The sequence below is a fragment of the Lutra lutra genome, chromosome 4, assembly GCF_902655055.1.
Source record: "Lutra lutra chromosome 4, mLutLut1.2, whole genome shotgun sequence".
Classification (NCBI taxonomy): domain Eukaryota; kingdom Metazoa; phylum Chordata; class Mammalia; order Carnivora; family Mustelidae; genus Lutra; species Lutra lutra.
The window spans coordinates 149,171,001-149,198,171 of NC_062281.1; the positions used below are offsets into that span (position 1 = coordinate 149,171,001).

General features: G+C 41.7%; 1 protein-coding gene across 10 annotated transcripts in view; it reads right to left on the bottom strand.

Annotated features, from left to right (window-relative positions):
• FGGY (FGGY carbohydrate kinase domain containing) overlaps nucleotides 1-27,171 on the bottom strand; it is a 414,785-nt gene that overhangs the window by 226,171 nt on the left and 161,443 nt on the right. For all 10 annotated transcript variants that reach the window (XM_047726124.1, XM_047726127.1, XM_047726128.1 and 7 more), the window contains one exon: nucleotides 26,937-27,052. In XM_047726124.1, the coding sequence (XP_047582080.1) occupies nucleotides 26,937-27,052 (116 nt within the window). The remainder of the gene's footprint in view (nucleotides 1-26,936; nucleotides 27,053-27,171) is intronic.

Genomic DNA, 27,171 nt, shown 5'->3' on the forward strand with positions numbered 1-27,171 from the left:
TCTCTGAATAATTATGTTTCGAGGGTTTCTATACCATTAGAGTGCACAAAGCCAGGCAGGTTTCTCTCCACCCTAGGCTTAACTGAGTGCCCCTGCTGCTACAGATGTCAGCACTGAGGGACCGAGAAAGAGGTTCAGTGAATCTTCTTGAAGGCAGGAGAGTAGGAAGCCATAACAACGTCTGGAATGGACCTACTCCCAAACTGGGCCAGGATGCTAGAGCCACAGCAACTAATGAGGGGGACATCGCCCCTGCCCTCATGGTATGTATAAACAAGCAGGAACATTAAGCCCATAATTACAAACAATCCATGAAAATTTCCAATGTAATGAGCATTATAAAAGGAAGTGCAAAAGACCTGTGGTTTGCACAGACATGATACTCAACTCAACTCAACTGTACGCAGGATTTGGGAAGCAAATGTATTTCCCTCATTCCTTGCTTTTTCTAGAGTGTTTCAGGCCTCCTCTCCTTGACCCACCTGTGGGCTTCTTCCAGGCAGAGCTCCCACTAACACATCTGTGTACCTGGCACAGTGTCAGGCTCGGAGTGTATGGCCCACAGGCCTGGTGAGGGACTGTCTTATTGGTGAAGAGTTTGAGGCACGGGGAGTTAAATGATATGGTCATTTAACTCCCATAATCACTGACAAAGTCAAATCTAGGGGATAATTCTCTTATATGCAGAAAAGCTGGAGTCTGAGTACAGCTTCTTTTTTTTTTTTTTTTAAAGATTTTATTTACTTGAGAGAGAGAGAGCAGAAGCAGGGGTGAAGAGCAGAGAGAGAGGGAGAAGTAGACTCCCCACTGAACATGGAGTCTGATGCAGGGCTCCATCCAGAAGGCAGATCCTTAACGGACTGAGCCACCCAGGTGCCCTGCTTGTTTTTTTAAATATTGTCAAGTCATTCTCCCACACTGATTCAGAGAAAGTTCCAGAGCTGACTAACTGGCTTCAGCTCAGATTGGGTGTATGCCTTAGGCAAATTATTTAACCTTTCTATGCCCCTGCTTCAACATCTGTAAAATGGGGATAATAGTCTCTTAGAAGACCACTGAGTCAATTATGTGAGTTATTAGAAATAAAGCTCTCACAACAGTTCCTGGCATATAGAAGGTACTCAATAATGGTAGATAAACTTATTACATTAACGCACTTGCTCTTTTCCCCAAACCTGATGAGTCACTGTTTTTATTAGTTATGATTAAGTGCAGCTATAAATCCACAAAATGGTAACATAAGAAAAAAAACAAATTTCTCTCTCTTATAAAGAAGCCCAGAGATGGCAAAGCCAAGGCTGGTATGGTAGCCTGATCACAGCTCGCCGTTCAGCCTGCCTAGAGGATGGCCTTTGTCTTCCTTATCTAAAATGGCTGCAAGAACTCCAGCCGCTCCCTGATTTCAGGCTTGCCGGAAGAGAAAACACATCTGCACTCTCCCTACCCACTCCTTAAAGGGACCTCTCAGAAATGCCATGATCATGTCCACTTATATCTTATTAGCCAAAACTCAGAAGAACCTGTGTAGCTGCAAAGGAGGCTGGGGAATGCAGTCTTTAAAAGCCCTGTGTAGGGGCGCCTGGGTGGCTCAGTGGGTTAAAGCCTCTGCCTCCCACTCAGGTCATGATCCCAGGGTCCTGGGATGGAGCCCCGCATCCCGCTCTCTGCTCAGCGGGGAGCCTGCTTCCCTTCCTTTCTCTCTGCCTGCCTCTCTGCCTACTTGTGATCTCTTATCTGTCAAATAAATAAATAAAACCTTAAAAAAAAACTATTAAAAGCCCTATGTATAGTTAAAAGTCTGAGTTTTGTTACTAAAAAGGATAATAGGGATGCCTGGGTGGCTCAGTCGGTTAAGCGGCTGCCTTCGGCTCAGTTCATGGTCCTAGGGTCCTGGGATCGAACCCAGCATTGGCTCCCTGCTTAGCGGAGAGCCTGCTTCTCCCTCTCCCTGCTGCTCTGCCTACTTGTGCTCTCTATCTCTCTGTCAAACAAATAAAATCTTTAAAAAAATAAAAAATAAATAAAAAGGATAACAGTATGAAGATTAGCTGGGCCTTTAGCACTTTCTGTACTGCTGGTCAGATACCACTAGCTAGTGATGAAACTGGAAAGTTCATTCCAGTCCCGTTCCATTTTACCAACGTTTTGGGGTTCATAACAAATCAAGAGACATTTTCTGAGCACACTTTCTCAAGATCTATAATGCTATCTCTACTTTAATTATTTTGAAAGCACATCCCCCTTGAGGGAAATGTAACTATATGGGTCTGATTCACTCTAAATTATTGAAAAATTGATTTTTTAAAAGGTGTTTGCTGGCCAAGACTTTCTGAACCATCCTAATGAGCTTAAAAAATAAAACCACAAACTCTTTCTTCTGAATAGCAGAATGTTTTCACAAATAAAAAGAGAAAAACTGAAACCCCAGATTATGTGATTACGTATTCCTTAGTGATAGATAACCTACCTTTTATAAATTTTGACTTTCCAAAAAAGTCCTCATGTTCTCATTACTATCACGATGACTTTAATGTTAAAATGCTTATTATTTACTTCATATTAATTATGGATTGCCAATAATTTGAGTGCTTTTATTGGCCAATCTTTTACAATAATGGGCAAGATAGTGACTCTTCATGGAAGCATTACTTACTGATGTATTTTTCCAATCACACGGATATAGAATGAGGCTCATAAAAAAGTCAAATCTGTGATTGAACATCCCTTTCAAATAAACATTACAGTCCTGAACAAATGCACTTCTATTCCCGGGCAAGCTCACCAGACATCTCCCAGATCACAGAAACAGACCGTAAGAAGCTATTCCTTTAAGGGCAATGGGAAGAAAGATGACAGAGCAAGAGGACTGCACTCCTCCAGAGTGCAGGAGAAAAGGGCCGGAGAAAAGGGCCGCAATAGAGAGGATACAAGACCAAGTGCAGAAGATATATCGGGTCTGGCCCCGTTTGCTGAGATGACTCAGAAAACCAGTAAGCCAAATGATTCAGCAGCATCCCTATGAAAAATGCATGGAAATGACTGGAGGTTTAATTGACTGGTAAAAAGCATGAGCTTCTGAAGTCACACAGGCCTGGCTTTGAATCCCTGCTCCTCCATCGGATAAGGAGGAGATTTGGGGCCAGTTAATCTAACCTCTGTGAGCCTCAATTTCCTTATCTGTGAAGGAAAATAATAATCATAATAATACCTGTACCTCCCAGGTTTGTTGGGAAGCTCAGCTGGGAATTCACATATAATGCTTGGCAGGGGTCCCTGGCACATAATACACACTCAACAAATGATCACCATGATCAGTACACGACTTCCTTCCTTCTCTTTTCAGACTAGATATTCTCCCTTCGAGAGCCCTCTATCCTTCATCTTCTATTCCTTAAAAAAAAAAAAAAAAAAAAAGCAAATAGCTGGAGGTGCAGGTGGCGGTGGGGAGGACTACCTGAGTTCATCTCCCTAGAACCTTCTAATTTCATTGAGGTGAAGAATCAGTGAGGAAATGGCTTTAGACAGGGTTTCTGCTCTTGCTGTTGATTTAAACTGTCACTATCTGCTAAAAATGAAAATGCAAATTTTGAACAAAGCCAAGGTTTCATCTAGGACAGGAAGACAAAGTTTGGGTTGGCAAAAATTATGAAAATTTCACTCACTGAGCTGGCACAACAGAAATATCTCAAAAAGCAAAGAACAAAAGTCACACTGGATACAGAAAAATGGGCAATTTACCACTTAAGGCTACAGCAGAAAATAAGCCTCTTTAGGTGAAGTTTAGTTATAATTACTAATTCCAGAGCAGGATATTTTATTCTTTATAGGCCCATGCATTTCCTTTTCAATAATAACAAAAAATATTCTGTTTCTTCATAGTCTGTTTTTCAGTAATAATAATAAATTAATAGTCTGTTTTCTCCACAGTCTCTATACATATCACAGGCAGGGGCCTAGGTCTTCTTAATCACGCTGTCTCTCTTGCATCTAGAACGATGCCTGGCACATGGAATGCTCCATAAATATGTGTTAAACAAATGAGTAAATGAATACATGAAGAAATTATTTTTAACAGCATTTTCCTCCATTCAAGCTAACAGTTTTCCTGGAGAACCACTAAACTTGGCCAAAGCAGCGTAGTGTTTCTGATCACCAACCGACGCAGGACTAAGGAAGCTAGCCAGGCTGCTGACCTTCCAGTATGTAACAGCTGGAAGAGATCTGAGACACCATCTACTCCAATGATCTCAAAGTATGGCTGGAACCATCACCTGGGAACTTGTTGCAAATGCCAGGGCTCTAGCCCCACTCTGCATCTTCTCTATTGAAACTCTCAGTGGGACCCACAGATCAGCATCTCAAGAAGCTCTCCAGGTGTTCTGATACATGGTCCAGTTTGAGAGGAATTGATATAGTTCAGGGCCCTCAGTTCACAACAGAGTAATGGAAGCCTAGAAGGGAAAATCAGTTTTTCCAGAATCAACTTTTGTAATAACTGGACAAGGAAAAGGTGACAAATTTACCACTTCTTGGCTTTGTGCCATTATTTTGGCTCTCTGAGCTTCAGTTTCCTCACTGTAAAATGGGACGACTACTAGTTACTCATGGTGGTAATAGTAATTAAATGACACTATATATAAAGGACATAGGCCATAGTAGATACTCAACAAAGCTTAGTTTTCGTGCCACCCTATTCCATGATGCTCTAGGGTAGACTGTTAGTGCCATAGGATTTGAGATCCATTACTAGAAAAGACAGAAAAAAGATGTTGGAAAACTCACATTCAACTAAATCACTATGGTGGAGACTGAGAGTTGGGTCCCGATTCTCTCTTCCTCCTCTGGTATAAGATATTTCAGCTGTGTACATGGCTTCCAACTAGAGAATGCATTTCCCAGGCTCTCCCACAGCTAGTTCTGACCTTGTGACTAGGTTCTGGTCAAAAGGATGACAGCAAGAGTGATATGTACAATCACTTGTTCCTGACCTTACAGGAAAGAAACATATGTTCCCCTTCTTATTTCCTTCCTGAGGACTGGAACGGTTTTCCCCTCAGTCATGTGGACCAAACCCTATGGAAGGCAGAACACCAGTGAAAAAGCCTGTATCTATGAATCCATTCAGGTACCCTACCAGCCCTGGACCAGGAGAAATAAAAATCCTTTCTTGTTTGAACCCTGGAATTTGAGATTTTATTACGGCAACAGTCTGATTCTAAGTTATAAAAATCAGGAACTCTAGCCATATATATGTTTATTCAAAAACAACCATAAAATTATATGGTATATACTAGATTCTTTCTTTTTGGGCCCATAAGCCATTAGAATGTTCTAGAAATGCCCATATTTCAATATCCAAACCAAATCTCATAGACTATGCAGGACTGTCAAATAAATTAAAACTCTGTTATAAGGTCCTGTAACTATGTCTGTATATATGTGTATACACGTACTATGCATATATATATATATTACATATACATATTCTATATTATAATATAAAGGGGAAATTATCTATATAATTATATGTTATATAAAATAATATATATTATATATTAAATTATAGATATTATATATGACATATTATATCATATATATATTATATGCCAATACTATTATTAATTATATATTATAATATATATAATTTCATATACAATGAGGCCAGAAAAGTTATATATGTACATATATATAATTTCCCCTTAACATAATTTCCTTTTTGGGAAATGTAATCAAGATTCTTTTTTTCTTACCAGTTAAGATTCTTATATCTAAAAATTGTGTGTGTTTGTGTGTGTGTGTGTGTATACATATATATAGTCATTTTTGGAGGGGCAAGAACTTGCTCAAATATGAAAACATATGTTCAGGATTCATACAAGTGGGCTTGAGGCTGGAGTCTGCTACCAAGAAGACAAAAGACTTCACTTTAGATTTGTGTCTGGCAAGCCCACAAGAGGCTCTAACATTAGGCTGTTTTTGAAATAATTCCAGGGTGACCTAAGCCATTAAAAGAGGACTCAGCTGGTGATAAAAAGGATCTTGGTAAACATGATCATCAACTTGACAAACACATTCATCTGGAGACATCTAACCCTTGGTCTGTACCCCTATAAACTGACTCTCCTGCAGAGTTTAGCATACCCAGGAGAGTCTGGCTCTTGCTTGCCACCTGGCTATCAGAGAGTCTCTGCTCTTCCCATACTTGCAGCGCTGGGCTGGGGTGGCATGGTGGAAATAAGTCAGTTACCTTGGCCGAGAAGTAGTTAACAGAGAGCTGAAGGAGCATTCCCGACATCAGGAAACAGGATTCTATAAATCAGACGTTTTTCCCTATCCATTTTTACAAGACACTCTATGAAATATATCCAAGCACAGACATGGTCCCATGGGAATACCTCTTTCTTCTGATGCACAGAGCTGCATTAAGTGAGTGATACACCCCGTGGAAGGTCTCCCTCGTCCCAAGTCAGAAACCTGTTCGATTCAGTCTCTTACTTTCGACCGTTAGCATGGCAGGGACAATGTCAAAAGGCTTGCCAATGAGCTGAACTGTGGATGATTTGAGCCTCATGGAAATAGAACTTGTGATTATCCATGCCCCAAAACTTCAGGTGGATAGCAAAATGGTTCGTAGAACCCTGAGTGAAGTGGGTAATTCATTTCCACACCACTCTATTTGGTTGGCATTTATGTTTATTAAAAATGTACACCCTTACTCCCTTCTTGGTGCTCATGTGTCCATGGTTCTGATGAGGCACGAAAAGTAATTGCAGAGAAAGAGGATGAGCATCAGGAAAAGAAAAGAATCCTGTCGAGAAAACACACAAAGGATGGTGAGGATATGGGATGTGGGTTTGAGCCCCAGGTCTGGCAGACTGATTCAGAGATAGTCCTTAATTATTTCACCTCCCTGACCTTCAGTTACCTTTCTTGTGAAACAAAGTACATGTGTACTATGTTCCTTTCCAAATACTAACACTCCGAAATTATGTTTTAAAAATTAAACAACTTTTTATTCTAAAGGAAAAAGAACGGCACAATGGACCACGTCATTTCACCATTCAGAGTTCAACAGATCCCTGATGCCTCATGCAATGGTTTCTAAACATTTTCAGTGTACATCACAATCAAAAGTCTTCAGCATGGATTCCCAATGTATATTATTACTTATCAATTATATGCATGGGCTAGTGGATTTATAAGGTATACGTGCATATTGTGAAACGTATATAAAAATTTAATATTTTTAGTATATGTGCTGCCGAAGCGAGCACCGTATATAAAAATTTAAAAGAATGAAATAAAAAGTAGAGCTAAATAAAAATTCTAAATTTCTTTCCATTCTCATTGGACCATCTTGCTTGACATCACTTGGGCCATGAAATCCCATTTACAGAACATGGATACACAGATCAAGTTTAAGCAACTCCTCATAGCACAGAAAGGCCATTATAATTTGGTCCCTGCGGGCTTCTCCAACTTCACATCTTTTTCCTGCGCCAAACTCAATGTTCCAGCAACTCCTTGCCTGCATACACCATTAGTCAGCTTTGAACCTTTACTTAGGCTCTGACTTCCAACAGCTGTAGCCTTTCCTCAGCTCTTCACCTGAAAACTACCTCCTCACCTAGAGCAGAGAGACTAAGTGCTTATTAGCACACACCCTCCCCTTCTTTCTTAATAATGCAACTCTGATGTTGCTGGGGGCTGCAGTGCGACCAGGGAAAAACTTCTCTTTCCCAGCTTCCCTCATGGACGGTGGTATTCATGTGATATACCTCTGGCTTCACGATGAGATACACACAGAAGTGACTGGATGACGTGTCTGAAGGCACATCCAGAAATGGAAGCAGCCTCATTGAGCCCACACACACACACACACACTTCTGCCCTTCGTTCTTGTCCTTTTTCCGCCTACAACATAGAGGCAAGACAATAAGACCAGAAAAGCCTGCCGTGTGGTGAGGGGGTTAGGTGCAGAGAATTAAAAGAAAGGCAGTGAACTGGGGGACAGAGATCAGAGGGGAGAATGGTGCCAGAAGGGGAGGCCATGGTGCGGGGGTGAGAGGCTTTCTGTTTTGTGCCCCAAGAACACTGGGAGAAGTTGGGAAGGTTGATGCTAGGGAGTCAGGGGATTAGATTTTTATTATGAAAAGCACATGTTGGTGGCCATGTGCAGAATGGGAAGAACGCAAGTTTCTATTCAGTGAGACGTTTAAAAGCCTGTGGCACAGTCCAGGTGGGAGGTTCCAGGAACCCAAACATAGAGCATTTAATATGCAGAGACTGTGTGGACAACATGTGGAGCACAGAATGGCCAACATGTGGCAACTGAGCCGATTCCAGTGGTCAGGGCGGAAGCTGGATGGGTGGTACTACTATCCATTACGATGAACAACACAGCAACTGAACAGCCCCTTTCCGTGCTTTGCAACCCGCAGGCTGTGCATAGCAGGGGACAATCACCCAACAGGGCAGATTAATGATAAACTCGTGACCACTCCCCAGCAAGGCTCTCAGTATCACTCAACAGCCCTCCAAGGTTTCTCTAGTCCTCTTGTTCCCCACCCCCCATTCTCTCTCTCAAACCCTTTCCACTCTTCTCAGACTTCTGACTCCCCAACTTCTTCACCACACTCTCAGATGATCATCTCACCTGCTTCACAGAGAAAACAGAGGCCACCCAAAGGAGGCTCCTTCCACCTCCACTTCAAGCATAACCTCCCCTTCCAGGTCTGCCCTCATCGCCTTTTCCATAGTGCAACAGGATGACTACATCCCCACTTCTTTCTAGAAGCCATTCCTCTTGTTTCTTCTGGAAACTCAGCATAGGGATTCTCTTTAGTCTCTCTAGTACTGGGTCAACCTATCGCTCTACTACCGGAACGTCTCCACCAGCTATTAGAGCTGCCTGAGCAAATCTCTCTCATCTTCAACCAACTGACCAAGAACAGGAAACTCCAACCACTTTCAGGCATTCTTTCTCCTCTAGCCACTGCCTCCATTTCCCTTTCTTTCCCTCCCAACCAAATTTCTTACAGAGATGTCTAAACTTGGCTGTTTTCTCAGCTAGTACTCTCAGTCTGGCACCCAACTGTCTTGGCTTGAATCCACACTAGCCAGCTGTGTGACTCTGGGTGATTAACTTCATTACGCCTCATTTCTCCTCTTCTGCAAAAGAAGGGAAAGAGATAACATTCCCTCATAACATTGTTGTTGCTACATGTTAATCCATATTAAACACCTGGCACCAGGTCTGGCATCTAGTAAATGCCTGGTAAATGTTTGCTGTAGTTTTTATTAAATTATCATTTGCTCCCAACCCTTATCTTCTACCCCACTGTCACAATATTATAATAAAGTGGGTGGCTTTCCCTGAGGTCTCTAAGTCACTTTATCAAATGGACAGTTTTCAGTCCTCGTTTTCTTATCTCTCATTACTCCTTGGCATCCCAGCAGGCACCTGGTCTTTAAGTGCTGAGATTCCTTTTTCCCCGGATCCTGTCTGCTAGACTCTTCTACATGTACCCACAGCTCTAATACCATCAACACCGATGGGTTCCAAACCTCTATTTCCAGCCTCATGGCTCCAACTTCTTACTGCTTTCTCCAGGTCTTTGTTTGGGTATCTTAGAGGCATGAACTCATGGCCTTCACCTTCTTTTACTTGTTTTCACTCTCCTCTGAAATATCTGTTTGTCTCTGAATATATTCTCTAACACTTACTCATTTGTACATTTGCCAATATCTATGGAGCACCTGCTACATTCTAGACTTTCCTCTACGTGCTATCTTGTCTTGGAAAATATTTAAGGGAGCTTGTAACTCATACATAAAGATGAAATAAGGTCAGTGGGATTAAAGGCTAAATAAAACCACAGATGGGAACAATATTGATTGAGGCAGGGTTAAACATATACACCAACGGCTTAAAAACCCACTGTAGAGGAGTCTCAAATTTGCCTTAAATCTTCAAGCAGCCAAAGGGATGAGGATATCTTGTCAGTTACTTAATATAATGCCCATGAGAGACAGAGAAAATAAAGAAACTATTCAGAAAAACTAGGATAAACCAAAAATAATTTAGGTACTCAGATTAGACCAGCTTTTCCCCATGAGACCTACCTTATGAGGTATCTGTGTGAAGTCATCCTAACTACCGGTTACTACTCAGATATTACTCAATGTGGCAGGTAAGTGAACTTAGACCCTCAGGGATTAAATAACTTGCTTGATACTAGTCAGACAACTGATGAATGGCAGCACCAGGATTCAAACTCATATCTATATGGCTCCAAAACCCATTTTCTTGCCACCACCCCAAAGTGCATTTCAAAAATAAATATCCCCACCCAGCAGCAGCAAGATCTCTACAAACAAGGTTCATAATAGGACAACACATGACACTGCAGAAACTCTGTATCTCAAAGATCCCGTGGCAGCTTCTGTACTTTCAATTTAAAGATAGATGCATGGTCCTTAGTAGAAAAGAATGGGGGGAGGGAAGCAGAACATGAAGTATTAATAAACATCGTAAGATCATTACCTGGTCCCTTAAGTAGCCTCTGAAGTAAGAGCAATGGGGAAAAAAAATTGCAAGAGCTATTTTCCCCTCCTAATAGATTGTACATTTCAACAGCTAAAAGGATATGAAAATTTAACGGAATTTTTAATGTCTTTCTAGGTTTTACGATACCACAAAGAGATCATCTTTGTTCTCCTTGCCATGAGAACAGACGGGTTGTAGGGGTGTTGGGGCCGTGACTCACCACCTCCTCATGCCCACAGAGGCTATACATGCAGCAGGCCAACTTCTGGGATCAATAGGGTTCACAACAACGCAGTATCTGCCAGCAAACCTTGGAGGGGCCATTAGTCAACCAGTGACCTGCCAACCTGACCACAGCAGCCTTCTGATGTGGATTCTCAGAAAGGTTAGAGCATGCTGGGAAACAGAAAAGGTCATGGGTACCTCACAATCAAAATCCACAGGACTGGGGTGAAGGGCATCACAGATGAGCTAGGAAGTCAGGTATAAGGGCTACCCTGAAAACCAAGGTCACCACCTACCGGCTACATGCCCAAGAGAAGCTTAGTAGAAGAGGCAGCAACTAGGACAGGCCACACACAGCAGACCAGGGCAGCCACTGGAAATGGCTGCCTTCCAATGACCTCTCAGGGACAGCAATGATGGCAAGAGGTCAGATGTCCAACTGGGGTCTGGATGTAAGTCTCAAGTTAGTAACTTTCAGAAAAGGGGAAAAATCCAAAACTGACTTGGGAATTTTTTTTTTTTTTAGTTCTTATTTGTTTATTTGACACAGAGAGAATGAGTACAAGTAGGCAGAGAGGCAGGCAGAGGGAGAGGGAGAAGCAGGCTCCCCCCCAGCAGGGAGCCCGATGTGGGGCCCAATCCCAGGACCCCGGGATCATGACCTGAGCCAAAGGCAGACGCTTAACTACTGAGCCACCCAGGCGCCCCCTGACTTGGGAATTTTAATGTGAGTGAAGCACTTGGCACTGCAAGTGTCAATCTCTCTGCTCACTCTCCTCCTGGCATTTCAGAGAAGCCAAGAGAACTCTCAACCTCCGAAAGCCCTATCCTCAGGCCTCTTTTCTCTGCACCAGTTCAGAGCAAAGGAAGAAGGAAGCTCTGAGATGGGCTTGCATCTTCTGTTATCTTCTTGAGTCAGCAATGAGGAGGGGCTTTGGTGTCTCACAGATCTGAGTTAGGATTTAGCTCCACGACTGATTCATGTGTTTGACTTTGGGCAGATTTCATCAGGTTAGACAACCTCAGACTGGTCAGCGGTTTTGTTTCCCACATTCACTAGATTTAAATTATCTTCTTTATCTGGGTCATTCTCCTGTGGATGCACTATTTTTTTTTTTTATTTTTTTTTTCTGTCAGTTGGCCCTTATAGATGTGCAACCTGGAATGGGACACAGAATTTCAGATATAATCTGACCAGAATTGAGGCTCTTGCTGACCTCGACCTGAACGTTTGCAGCTCTATTAACACAGCCCAGCCTCAGGAGGCTCTGCAGCCTTGTGGTCAGAGATGCAGGTTCTAGAGAAGATGTATCTCTGGCTCTGTTACTTACTGTGTGACCTGAGCAATTTGACCTGAGCAATTTACTTAACCTCTCTGTGCCTCAGTTTCCTCATCAGTAAAGTATAATAATATCTACCTAGACTGGCTAAGAGGATTAACAAGTTAATAGTTACAAAGCATATAGAAGTGACTGGTACACAGTAAGTATGCAGCTAATACTTATTGGTTCATTGCTCCTTGACAATCAAGCATTCTCTAAGAAATCAAGGCTACTAATGAGATTACGTATACATTTTTGTTTCATTTTGTTTTTAATTGAGGTATAACTGACATATAACATTATATTAGTTTCAAGGGTATAACATAATGCTTTGATATCTGTATATATTGTGAAATGATCACATTAAGTCTAGTAAACACCTGTCACCTTACTACAAATTTTTTGTGATAAGGACTTTAAAGGTCTATTCTCATAGCAGCTTTCAAATATGCAATACAGTACTACTAACTACAGTCACCACGCTGCACATACATCCCCAGGACTCACCGGTGCTAACTGGAAGTTTGTACCTTTTGACCTCTTTCACCCATGTCACCCATCCACCAACCAGCCTCTGGTAACTACTATCTGTTCTCTTGTATCTATGAGCTGCCTTTTTTTTTTTCTTTTTAAGATTCCACATGTAACTGAGATCATACGGTACTAGTCTTTCTCTGACTTATTTCACTGTGTGTAATGGCCTCAAGATCCACCCGTGTTGTCTCGCATGGCAAGACTTCATTCCCTTTGTACCTAAATAATATCCCACTGCATACACACACACACACATGCATGCACGCACACACACGCGCGCGCACACACACACACACACACACACACACCTTCTTGATCCATTCATCCACTGATGGACATTATGTTTGCTTCTATGTCTTGGTTATTGTAAATAATGCCACAGTGAACATGGGAGGGCATGTGTCTTTTTGAATTAGTGGTTTTGTTTTCTTTAGATAAACACCCAGAAGCAGAACTGCCGGACCAGTTGGTAATTGTACTTTTAGCTTGTTGAGAGACCGCCCTCCTGCCCCGTTTTCCACAGTGGCTGTGCCAGCTTGCACTCTCAGCGACAGCGCGCAAGGGGTCCTCTTTCTCTACATCCTCACCAGCACTTGTTATTTCCTGTATTTTGGATAACAGGCAATCTAACAGATGTAAGGTGGTAGCTCATAGTGGCTTTTTATTTTTCATAGTGGATTTGATTTGCATTTCCCTGAGGGTTAGTGATGCTGACCATCTTTTCATATACCTGTTGGCCATCTGTGTATCTTCTTTAGAAAAGATGGATTGTCCTTTTATTTTACTTTTTATTTATTTTATAACATATAGTCAGATCTTCTACCCATTCCTTCCATGAATTTTTTAATGAAAAGACATACCCTGATAAAAATTCACATTACTTTTAACTTACCCTTCTAATCTGTTGTTCTTTAAAAAAAATTTTTTTTTTTGAGGGGCAACTGGGTGGCTCAGTCGCTTAAGTACCTTTTTTTTGGTCAGGTCATGATCTTGGGGTCCTGGGATGGAGTCCCATGTCAGATGCCCCTGTTCAGCAGGGGGGCTGCTTCTCCCTCCACCCCCGCACGTGCTTGTTGTGTGTGTCTCTCTCAAATAAAATCTTTAAAACTTTTTTGAATTATGGTAATTTAATGTATTAATTATGGTTCCCTACTTTGTATCATTTACATATTTATTCAGCAAGTCCTCTATGTGTTCACTCAAGTTGCTGAATGAAAACATTCTCAAGGGCAAGTTAAAAGGCAACGAATGTCACGTGTCATGCCACCAGGGGCTCACAGAGACTTGAGATGAAGTCCTTTATCCATAGTCTTTGAGGTAGTTTCTCAGCCCTTTGGGAATCCATTCTGAATGTATCACTCATTCCAAGGTCCTCTTTTTTAACTAGGAGAAAACTGCTGGAAATTCCTCAAAAATGTGTAACACACAAGATATGTTTCGTCTATGCCATTTTATCAGTAGTTCTCCAACTCAAACTCATTTATTTATTCAGTAATATTTAGTGGACAGCTAGTCTGTCAATAAACACATAAATACATACAAGAATAAGGTAGTGACAAGTACTGAGAAGAAATACAAGAGAGCAACAATACTGCTGGGGCAGGGACGGGAGTGGTAGCTCACAGGGTGAGGAGGCTCTTCTCTAACGCATTTAACCTGAGATACGAACAATTTCTATTTTCTTTTCTATTTTGAGAAAAGCCAAGGCCGACAGAGGGCCATGTTAATGCAAAAGCTACATGCACCAGGAATGTTGGGGAACACCACTGTGGTTGGACAGTAAGTATGTGGACGCATGGCAAGAAATAAAAGAAACGGGGTATAAGGAGAGAGCTATCACACAGGACTTTGAAGAGCATGTCAATGAATTTTTATTTACTCATTTATTTATTTGAATTGTAATAGAAAGCCACTGGAAGAATGTGGCCATGAGAGTAGCATCATCTGACTTACACTATTAAAAGAATAATCTAACTGCAGCAGCGAAAGGATTATCAGAAGGAAGAACATAATCAAGGAAACCAATTAAGAGGCTGGTACACGAATCCTGCAAGAGATGAAAGGACTTTGAACTAGGAAAGTCACAGTGGGAAGGGGTAGGAATGGCCTAATTCAGGGTTCATTTTGGAGCCAAGCATCCAGGGCTTGCTGGCGAACTGAATGTAAGATGAAAGAAAAGCATCAAGAATAACTTCTGGGTCTGGGTCCTAACTAAGTGGGAGAGCTATTGTACCTTTTATGGGAGACAGAGGAGATAAGAAGAGGAACATGTTGGGTGGTTGGGCTGTGTGGGCAAATCAAGAGTTCTGTGTTGGATCTCCATCTCCAGCAGCCAGCCAGCCAGCTAGCCAGCCAGCCAGCATTTATTCAGAGGTGATGCTGGGCAGAGGAGATAGCACAGTCTAGTTGAGGATGTAAAAGCAGATGGACAAGATGTAAGCACGAGATGCTACTGGAGTTTCGACTATGCCCAGCAATCTCAAGGAGAGTGTTCCTGAGAAAGCAATTTCAAGAAGACAACATCTAAGGTTAGGTTAGCAGAACTCATTCATAGTGAACCTGTATGACTTCCTCATGACATTCTCTTTTATAATTATATGCATAAAAATCACAACCAGGATATCTTGTGTCATTAATGTGAAGCACACAGGTCATTTTTATGGACCAAACTTTTGGAAAACTGGAAGCAGTAACTTATCTAAGCAGCGATTCAACCTTGCTCTCCAGGGCTCCAAGATCACATCTGCAACTTATTTTCTTAGTTGTGAATACCCAGCTGAGTATGAGTATACAACACTGACTGAGATGTCAAAATACTTCCTTAGATTTTCCATTTCCTCTCAACCACATTCAGTCTGAATGAAGCCAGTTCTATGAGATCATGATCTCAGCATCGTCTTATAACCTGTTTCAAGTTTCTCAGCTCTAGACACAGTGGTCTTCCTTCACCATGCTTCCTCCTGCCACAGTCACTGCAAATGCTGTTCCCTCTAACCAAAACACTGTTCCCATCTCTCTTCTCTGAGTGAACGCCTATCAACCTCCTCTAAACATCCATTCCTCAAAATTTCCTAGTTTCTCTTACAAGGCCATATCCCATTATTACACACTCTTAAAGTCCCCTTGACCTATCTTTGTGCCATTTATTTTAGTGCCTATCTTCTGACTGATGGATGAATGCACTCTTTACTACACTGAAAACTTGAGGAAGGCAGGAACACTGTTGGTGTTGATTCATCATTATTCTCCTAAAAGTAGCATGATGCCTAGCATTGTTAATGAGTGAGAACAAAGAAGAAAAGTAAGAGTGCTTTCTCTCCCTCTTTTTTTTTTTTAACAAAATCCTTAATATGATCTAATCTTTGCAAACTATTAACCAAACCTTCTTAGTTTTTCCTCCTATGGATACAAATATCAAAAGTCTTTTTAGGTCGCTCATAGAATTTGACATTAGGGGAGCCCAATATCAGCTCCCTTTATTGCCACGGTATTTTATATAGTATTAAATTTTCTCATGTCAATTAATTTAGCTACTATCTACTGGGGTTTACCAGAAGTCAGACAGTTTACATACATCACCACTCCATCATGAAGAACATGCAAGGTAGGTATTCCCACCTGTTTAATAGATGAGATCAAGTCTCAGAGAGACTTAGTGACATCCACAAGGTCATACAGTCAGTAAGTGCTGATTCTGGGATTCGATTATAGGTCTTTCTAACTCAAAAGCTTCTAAATTCTGGTTTCCCCAAATGCAAATCTGGAATAAAGACTATTTTTCAAACTGGACAGGAAATCAGTGTGAGAGTGAATGAAAAGAAATATACTTTTAAAAGTCATAAAGCATTGTAGGAATATTAGTCACTGAATTTCTTAGCTCATTATCACCTATGTATCCTGTATTTTTTATTTACCTATGGATATGTGCCCTTTTGTTCATGAGAAAAAAGCTAAAGATTGCCAGTTACGGTGCTGAAGAACTTAGGGAAACCTATAATTCTGGTCAACGTAAGCTCTCAAGGAGGCAAAGACTGGAATGTGATTATATTTTGAAGCAGAAGTCTGATTATTTTATTATATGCTGCTTGGAACAAAAGCTGTGTGAACCCAAGGGTACAACTCAGGAAAAAACAAAAAAAAAAACAAAACAAAACAAAACAAAATTATCCAAAGTCAGAAGAAGCTGGCAGTAAGTTTGTGGCATTATTCATGGGGTACTAACTTTGGCAGATATGACCTATTACCTAGGGAGGAATTTGAGTTCAGAAGAATGAACAGTTATTAAGATAGTAAGAAGTGACATTTTTTGAGGACTTAGTATGTGCTAGGATCTTTACCTCCATTATTTACTTTAATCCTCATAATATACTAATTAAAGCTCAGAAAAATCAAGTACCTCACCCAACAATACATACAGCAGAGTGTGCATGGCTTGCAGATGACAGAGTCATCTGAACTCAGGCCTGACACTGGTGACCAATTCTCAGCCATTAAAATAGGCAACAGCTAATATAGTATTTTATTATTTTAATTTATCTACATCAGTAGCTTGGGAGCTTGACTGCTATATTCCTAGATCCAACTATCCCTGGTTGCCTGGGCGCAGTCCAATTTCTGCATTCACAAGGCTGAAAAGTGGACTCTAGATTGGGTGAATTCACATATGTAAGCCCATCCCTCAGCGACATTATTCTGGTGCTTAGTCCATTTCAAATGACAGTAACCAGACTGGTTAAATGACCAAAATTTGTGGAAAAGGTAAGACAAGGAGAGGTGACACAGAGTACTGGAACAGCCACAGGACTGGGGCACCAGGAGACCCAGTCTCTGGTCCCAGCTCTATCACTAAAGGGCTCTAAGCCAAGGAAATTCACCCTACCTCCCTGAATCTTGGGCTTTCATCTACAAAATGAAGATGTGAGAGCAAAATCTCTATGATCCCTTTCAGCTCTGCTATTCTCTGACTGCCCAGCAGTAAGAGAAGTTGGAAGCTGATCTCACTTTTGGGGGGCTTCCAATTATCTTCCAGATGCCATACTGAAAGGAAGAGCAGTTCCACGAAACCTTATAGACAGCAAGCCTTCTGAAAGCCATTACCTTACAGCACGATGTGGTCATCACTGCTCCCTTGCCCTCCTGGCTCTGCACGGCTATTCCTGGAAGGGTTAGCAACTGAAACAGTACTTCTGGGAATCTAAGAGTGGCAGTGGTCGTTGGGGAGAGCACAAATACTTTTTTCAGGCCCAAAAGGCAGGGAACAGAATGCTGAGAGAGTAAAGATCCTTGTATTTTTGGTGCCAAGATACATTTAAAAATGATAACAACTAACAGGTCTCTAGGCTTTGTAAACCACATGTCCTGTGCTATGTGGTATCTCCTTTCAACCCCCTCCCCACCCAGCAAAGCTCTATGGTAGGGAGGCAGGTAACGGGTACTGGATGTGATTAGAGGAAAGAAACAGACCTGGTGGGCACACGTACACACACAATCATCTTCACAGGAGCTTGTACAAAACTTCTAAAACTACCCACAATTTTATTTACAGCATGGACAAGAGTAATAATTAGAACTACCTCTTGGGAGGAATGGAGAAAATTTTGTTGAGTCTCCAACCAGTGGCCCCTTCTTTAAGGAAGGAGAGAAGCTCCATTAGAAATGAAACCCAGTCTCTTGGGGCACCTGGGTGGCTCAGTGGGTTAAGCATTCGACTCTTGAGTTCAGCTCAGGTCATGATCTCAAAGTCATGAGATAGAGTCCCATGTAGGGCTCTGTACCCTATGCAGAGTCTGCTTGGGATTCTCTGTCCCTCTGTCCCTCCTCTCACAAATAAATAAATAAATCTTAAAAAAATAAAAAGAAATTAAATCTAGTCCCCTCTCCTTTCCCACCCTAGGTCTACTATGCTCTAGCCACATCCAGAAATTCATGCACACTTAGTCTTCTGTGCCTCCATGCCTTTGCCTGGGCTGTTTCTCCTGCTTTAAAAATCATCTCCCACCTTTGCCTAGTGAACTACTTCTCATATTTTTTAGACATCTCAAATGCCATCTCATAAGAAGATTTCCTTCATACCACCTCCAGTCGTGACTTTCTGCTCTGCTTGCCCACAGTACTTTGAACATGGCTAGACTTACTGAAAAGCAAGAAAAACACTGAGAATATTGATTTGCCTGTTCCCTAGACATGAGATGTCCAAGGGCAGGGACCATGATGAGAATAGTTTTATATTTCCCAAATTTAGTTCAGTGCCTGGCACATAGGAGGCACTCAGTAGTGTGGCTGATTGGACAGATAAATGATTGGATGGATCACTAACATGAAGACCTCTAGGTCATTATCCATTAGGCAGAAGTTTTATTTTAAAAGATAAAATAAGACTGTACAATATTCAGAGGATATGAACTTGCCTCAGACACTGAAAAGACCTTATTCTATCACCTGGACAGGAATGAGAAGGGTAATAAGAAAAAGTGGGGTAAGACCAAACACCCAGGGTGAAGGGCAAAGACAAAGCCTAGTCTAGGGCACCCAAAGGGATGGCCACCCCCAGAACATGGGATCTAGTGATGTGAGAGGCCCCATAGAAAATGCTGGGATTACCTGTGGCCAAAGATTTCTCCAGACCCCCCAAAATATATTACTAAAAAAAAGCACTAGCCTCTCATGATATCAAGATAGAGCCAGCAGTTGAGCAAAATTCTAAACGAAAAGTCTCATATTCTAAGGAATGAATGGATAAATCCTTGCAAACATATCTAGTTCTACAGGGAAAATTCAGATCATTGGGTATTAATAGCCATGAAAGGATTTTTTATAATACCCACAACTACGGATGATATGATATCCCTGGATTCAGGCTCCCAGTGCTGGCCATGATGCCTATCACTGGTAGAAACCCCTTACACACATTTCCACAAGCCAATTTCCTTTTCTCTCCCTCACAGGGGAGCAACATTCATAATGAGCACTCTCATCTCATACTTGCATACTCTTACATATTCCATCCATGGGAAGAAGATCACTTAGCTGATCCATGAGGCTTGGAGAAAAACCAACCTCCCTGGGCCATGTTAACAAGGAAAGGGTGCCACTGCTCTGACATGGAGTCAGTGCAGGCTTGGCATGGGTCTCTCCTCTTGAACTACCTAGATCCAGGCCAGCAGGCTCTTTCAGTTTGTGAAGTAAGCAGATTAAGGCCCAAAGCAAGCCCAGCCAGGTCTCATCTCTTTGTGGGAGCTCTCTGGCCTACCGATGAATGGATTAGGTCATTGTCATGTGGGTCCCAAGGTCTAGCCATGTTCCGAAAAGAGGTAGGATTTCTCTACCGTGTTCTTTAATTCAGTACTGCACTTTGTTTCAGCTGGCTCTGAGAACTATTCTCTATTGTTCAGACTTTATTTTTTTTTTATTATATACATCAGTCACCATACTATATACATCATTAGTTTTTGATTAAGTGTTCCATGATTCATTATTTGAGTGTAACACCCAGTGCTTCACGCAATCCATGCCCTCCTTAACACCCATCACTGGGCTCACCCCCCCCCCACCTCCTTCCCTTCTAAAACCCTCAGTTTGTTTCTCCGAGTCCACAGTCTCTCATGGTTCATCTCCCCCTCCGATTTCCCCCCTTCATTGTTTAGACTTCAGAGCAGACCAGTGGTGAATACTGGGGCAACAATACCTTCAACCCATACTTGTGAGGAGTCATGAATCTTTGTCTCCAGGGTGAAGCCTACATGATAAAAATATCTCAAACGCAGCTTTAGTTAACTGCAGGGTTACCCGATTCTATGGAAAAGCGATAGTCCTAATCTTCTTAAACTAAGTTTGCTTGTTTTTTGTTTGTTTTCCGTGAAGGAGTTTGAAATTATTTCCTGTCATGGAAAAGTCTCAGAGAGAAATGCTACAGGAATGAGACTGGACTGCAACTATCTCTCAGGGCTGCAGTGTGTCCTCCACAGAGTCCTTTCTTAAGTGGCAAAATATTCATGACAAAAGTCATGTGAACACTGAAATTATGAAATGAAATCACTGTCTGTCACCTAGTAATGTCACATAATTCAAAAACAATTTACAGAGAATACGTAAGTATCTTGGACAACTGAGGACAAAAAAGGAATTGTTTATCAAATCTGCCATTCAAACATATATTCACTCATTCACCAACTATTTCGTCAGTCTCTATTACGTGCCAGATAGTAGCCAGTGGCCTATGCCTAAAACAGTCTCCCAGAGGAAGAGAAAATAAGTTTAAAAAGGTAGCCTTCCCCCCGAGGGAATGGTCTTCTTTTAGGCATGCCTATCGTCAACTTTGCCTCTCACTTACGTTAGGAAGTCCTTCTACCTGAGCTTGTAAGTCTGTTTTTTGCCTGATTTTCCTGACCTCACATAATGCAGGATCTGGAGGCTAGCACATTACATCCTTGTACATAACAAAGCTCTTTCTGTAATGGAAATAAGCACTCTGTAATTCTGCCTTGTGCACAGGAGTTTCCATGAAGTGGCCTGCCCCATAACACAGGGAAGCACTCTTCCCAGGAAGTAAAAAAGCAACTGGGATGTGCTGAAAGAGAGCCTGGATAATGGATGAGAGCAGGTGGGATGCCGCTTGTCTTCCTAAGGTTCCTTTCTCCCCACTGATCTCTTCCTTCCTGTTGCTTTTGAGAGCTATGTAGATTAGATGGGTGACCTGTGGATGATTCACGTGGAACTGAAGGTCAACATTTATTGGCACAGATCGTTTTATTGGACTATGGGTAGATGATTCCCTGCAAGACACCGGGTTGGAGTGTTTCCCATCAACTCTGACCATTAAATAGTTCGCCAGTATAGTTTCAATTGTGAAGAAATGTCTACTATATTCTTTTGATTCACAAAACTATTTTTCACCTTACTTTGTATAATGTTCACAAACCATCCAAATACCTCCTTGAAAGAAGGCATTAGGTGGTAACATTTTAGCTTTGAAAATTTGCATGTAAGTTACTTAAAACATTGTAAATTTCTTCCCCTGTCCTTCAAATGTACCATATAAATATTGCATTTCATCCTTAACTTACACTCCATCAATAATTTATTTCATAAATATCCCTCCATAAGACCATCAGTTGCTGAGGTGTTCAGTTTTCGGGGAAAGCATTTATTTACTGCACGAGCCCAGGAAGGCTGGTAAAGACTTGGCTAAAAGCTCCACATGGAGCGAATTATGGTAATTGTATTAATGCTCAAATCCATGAAGCTCTGCTCAAATCTGCTAAAAGGTTTTGCACTTTATTGCCCGCATCTTGACGGGCAATGAGTCCACTGGAAATGTTTAACACTTCACAGGGAAGCTTCCGAGACGCATTTCTCATAGTTACAAGAATTACTGAAGAATCTCTGGAGGTATCTCCCGGAGCAATCTCTGAAAGTCACAAGTGAGAGTTAACAACCTCTTTACTATTTTCCACTTCTGAATCAGACTGAAACTACAAATTCAAGTCACCAGAAATGAAAATCAAAGGAAATATCACACAAATAATTTTGATGAATGGGTAAGTTTTAATTCATGTACGGCAATATTCTGGTTAATGATATGTCTCCTTAGGACATCCATTAAAAATCCATTAACTTAACAGGCTAAATCTAATAAAGTTACTCTGGAAATCTTCTGCTAGATTAACATTATGGATTTTTAACGAATATTTCCTATAGGTATTGCTCTATTAGCAAACCTAATATACTAATTAAACATGGGTTTTGTGTCAGGGCTGGGGGGAGCATCAAATGTTAAAATTAAAAAAAAAAAATCAGAGTTGAAGTTGGACCCAAGTCACCAAAGATATTATTAAAATCAGTAAATATCATTATAGCTTTTAAAAGCAAAAAGTGCCAACCTACCAGGACCAGCCATCTCAGGTCAATTTATTTACTTACTAACCACATAGTATTTGAGCTACTGAAGTGTACCATCCCCTACTGAAGGGTACCATCCCCTACCATCCTGACGTCAAGGAGCTCACAGTCTAGTATAGAATCAAGACACATAGAGGTAATCAAAGTGTACTATACTAAGATACAGTCACTACATCATGAGAACACTCAGAAGGAACAACCAAATTTAGGGGATGGGGGGGGCACATGTAACTGAAGTTGAAATCTGTGTTCCAGTAAGATATTAGCTCCTTCCAGGGCCTCCCATTGGGAGGGTTTACCATTTATTTTATTACTTCTGCATGGGGTTAGATGAGATTATTTATCAAATTTTCATCTACAAACAAAGTAACATTACTTTTGTCACAGACTGTGAGAATTACATGCAACACGGTCTGCAAAAGCACAGAGAAATATGCTTGAAATATAGGAGGGAAGAAGCAGGGTTAGCATTTATTTATCTCCTACCATTCATAGGTACACAATGAATATTAATTGGAAGTCAATATAGCAAGAGGGCTAGAGCAGGATTTGGAATCATCCAAACATGGGTCTGGATTCTGCCTCTACTGCTCGCAAACTGTGCAACCATCATTTAAACACTTTTCCCTTTTCTGACTGTTGGTTTCTTTAGCTGTAGAAGAGGATAAATAAAAACAACTCCATTACACAGTTTTTAAAAATCTACAAAGATAATGGTTAAAATGCAATAGTATCATGTCTGAGAAGCAGTAAACTATTAGTTTTAATTGCTACCATTAATTATGCCTTCATGGGTAAGAATATATGTATGAGTCTTGTTTAAGTTCACACCACTAGAACCACTCTAGCCCCCGGTTCAGTGTTTTAGACCCATCTTGCCTATACCCCTCAATTATAAGACAAGAGACCTTCCCTTGGTTCTCAGTCCTGATGGTTCTCCATCAAGGCAGCAAGCTCCTGGGGTGCTTCTAGAACAGCAGCCTAGGAACTCAGGACTTGATGGCCCTGCTCTAGCTCTAATGACCAGTGCACTCATACCCTGGTGCTATGGGCTGAACTGTGTCTTCAAAATTCACATGTCGAGGCCCTAATCCCCAATATGACTATTCTTGGAGAGAGGGTGTGTAAAGAAGTAATTAAAATTAAATGAGGTCAAAAGGGTAGGGCACTGGGGTGCCTGGGTGACTCTGTCAGTTGAGTGTCTGATTCCTGATTTCAGCTTAGGTCATGATCTCACATGAGATTGAGCCCTGTGTTGTGCTCCGTGCTCAGCAGGGAATCTGCCTGTGAGTCTCCCTCTCCCTCTCCTCTACCCCTCCCTCCACTTGTACTCTCGGTCTCTCTCTCTCTCTCTCTAAAATAAATACATCTTTAGAAAAAGGGTGGGGCTCAGAGCCAACAGGATCTGTGCCCTTAGAGGACGAGGCACTAGTGAGGCACTCTCTTGAGTACACTCTTTCTCTTCACATGTACAAAAAAGAGATCACATGAGCACACGGTGAGAGGCAGCTGCCAACAAGCCAGGAAAAGAGGCTTCAGAACTAAACTTGCCTTGTTGGCACTTCCCAGCCTCCAGAACTATGAGAAATAAATTTCATTGCTCTAAATCACTTAGTCTGTGGTGTTTTGCTACAGCAGCTTCACAGACTGAGACACCCAAGACATCTCTTTGCCACGCTTTTGTCTTCACTCTTGCCTTCCGTCTCCACGCCAGCAACTGTGTTTGTGTCTCACACATTCCGTCAGCGGATACTCAACGTCACCTGTGCCAAGACACTTGGGGTAAGGTGCAGTGATCCCTGCCGTCCGGAAGCTTCCGGTTTAGCATCAGCTTCCTGTGGGGCTGCCCATTCTCTCTGGTGAACCAGAAGCGCTGTCTAAAAACCGAGCCCTATTGGCAGGAGTCCCAACATGCCAGCCTCTAGTCACCTCACTCAGGCCCCAGAATAAAGGTCTCACCCTATTTTCCAGTTGATGTCCAAGCTGCTGCTTCCAAATGGCTGGAACACCCAGAATTTCAAAGCCAACCAGCATATGACTTATGGTATTAACACCTTTATATACCTTATGAAGTTATACTCCACTTATCAACTGAGATCCCATCACACCTTTCTTCTGTTCAGGTATGTGCACTTGTTCCAGTATAGCTGATACTGACTTTGGGGGCTAAATCCTGGACCACTGTGTAATCCCACTGGAGGCACAACCATACAGACACACCAGCTCCCCTAGTCTCATATATCCCAATAGTCAGTGTGCTTTGGTAGCAAAGTGTGGAGTTAGAGACCCTAGTTCTAATACTAACTCAACAAAGTAATGGTGGACAAGGAACTGAATCCCAGTTTTCCCATCCACAAAATGGGAATAGCTATTACACCAAAAGGCTTGTGAGGGCCACATGAGATGATGTTCATAAATCAACTACCAAAGGACTCAGAATATAAATGATGATGAATGACTGCTGCTTTGTTTTCTTCTTCTCTTCTCTGGTTCCAACCTCCTCCCCTTCTCTACCAGCTCAGATGTAGACGTGACTTTAGAGCCACAGAAATCCCAGAATGACTCTTGCTGCATACTACACTGTTCTTTTACCCAGATTTAGCAATTAGCAGTTGAAGAGACCACAGAAAACCAGGTTAAGCTATCTACAACATAGTAGGGGAGGTGCTGCTTGAATCTTTCATGTTTCTATCCTGAAACTCTTGCCCTTCAATAGATGGGTCATGAGGATTTCCCCAGAGCAAGGTTGAACTGAAATGACCTACCATGTGACTTGCTCATCAAGGGCAGTCAGAAACTGTAGCACACAGCAGATTTTCACCAATATTTAACAGCACAACTCTCAAGTTTTAGCTGGCCACATGCATGGACACATGGCTGCCCAGCCCATGCCACAGTCCTCAGCCACCCTTGCAGCCTCATGGGGCCGTAGAGACAAGTTCTGGTTAATGGGATGTAATCAGAAATGATGTGGCTCATTTCCATGTTATGGTCTCTCCAGAAGAATGGAGATGGATTCCTCTGGTCCTTTTCATTCCTTCCACTCACTGACTGGGAACTGATGGAAACTGGAGTGACTGACTTGGACCCAAAGTTGGAAGCCATGTTGTGACAATGACAGAGCTGGCCTGATAGTCACTATTCTATTCTATTCTATTCTATTCTATTCTATTCTATTCCATTACACCAAAAAAGGGAATTACCTTCCATTTTGTAGAACCCACTGTCCTTTTCACTTTTATTGTTACAACATCTTAGCTTAAACACGAAATAGTATGAAAGGATTTCTATTTAATTAGGGATAACTGCCTGCCTGATGACAGCTGACTACAACTGCAAGTAGTAACTATAGGAAATAAACAACTTCCTGTGAAATAAACATGCAAACCTTTAACTTTCAAATGCCAGCTACTATTATATGTATGTACCTAGCATCTCAACGCTTTCACCAAGGAAATCCCTCCTAGTCACCCACATCTTTATTAGCCAGCCACTTAAAATGATGTCTGGGACCCTAAGGCCTGAGTCAGAAACCATGCTGTACAGCTCATGCTGTAGTTTATTCTCACTTTTATCTCTTCAATTGTTTTTCTTTCTGTTCATGGCCTTGTCTGGTTCTTTGAATCTAATTCACAAAGCATCTTCCCAGCTGATTGGGAACAATCTATATACACCCCCTTGATTATGCTATTCCCAGCTACTCCATGTGACTGTCTTCCTCAATCTAGTCCAATGTCTACAATTCTGTATTTCAATGAAGACTTCCCACAGCCTGTACCTCCACGCAGTTCCTATGAGCCCCAACACAAGGCCCAATTGGTCATGGTCTACCCAGCACAATAGACTCATTTCTCTTAGAAAAACAGGGCTGAGTTTCTGCATTTCTTTTCTTTTCTTTTTTTAAAACTTACTTGAGAGAGAGAGAGCACATGAGCAGAAAGAAGGGCAGAGGGAGAAGCAGACTTCCTGCTGAGTAGGGAGACCAGATGGATGTGAAGTGCGATCCCAGGACCTTGAGATCAAGACCTGATCCAAAGGCAAACACCTAACCAACTGAGCCACCCAGGTGCCCCTCTTTTTTTATTTTTTTAAAGATTTTATTTACTTATTTGAGCGAGAGAGAGTGAGCGAGCGAGTGCACAAGTGGGGGGAGAAGCAGAGACAGAAGGAAAATGATAAGCAGACTCCCCACTGAGCAGGGAATCTGACAAAGGGCTCAATCTCAGGATGCTGAGAACATGACCTGAGTCAAAGTCATATACTTAACTGACGGAGCGACCCAGGCATCCCCAGCATTTCAATTTATAAAAAACAAACAAACAAAAAGACAATATCCACACACACACACACACACACACACACACACACACAATTACTCTCCAGATGTTTTCATTTTGTTTGCTTTTTACCTATTTTGTTGTAATTATCTGCAACAAAATCTTCCAATCCAATCATCTTCCAGAAACTGTCATCCCAGCCTTTCTCTGCAGAGTATGTCCATTTGCACACCAGGGAGCAGAGAGACCTAAGTAAATGGGAGAAAAGTAGAACCAATAACGTAAGTCAGGCTTCCTCTTTATTTCACCAAATACCTAGCCGGATATCTGCATTAGTGTTAAAAAAGTAGAATAAGCCAAAGTAAGT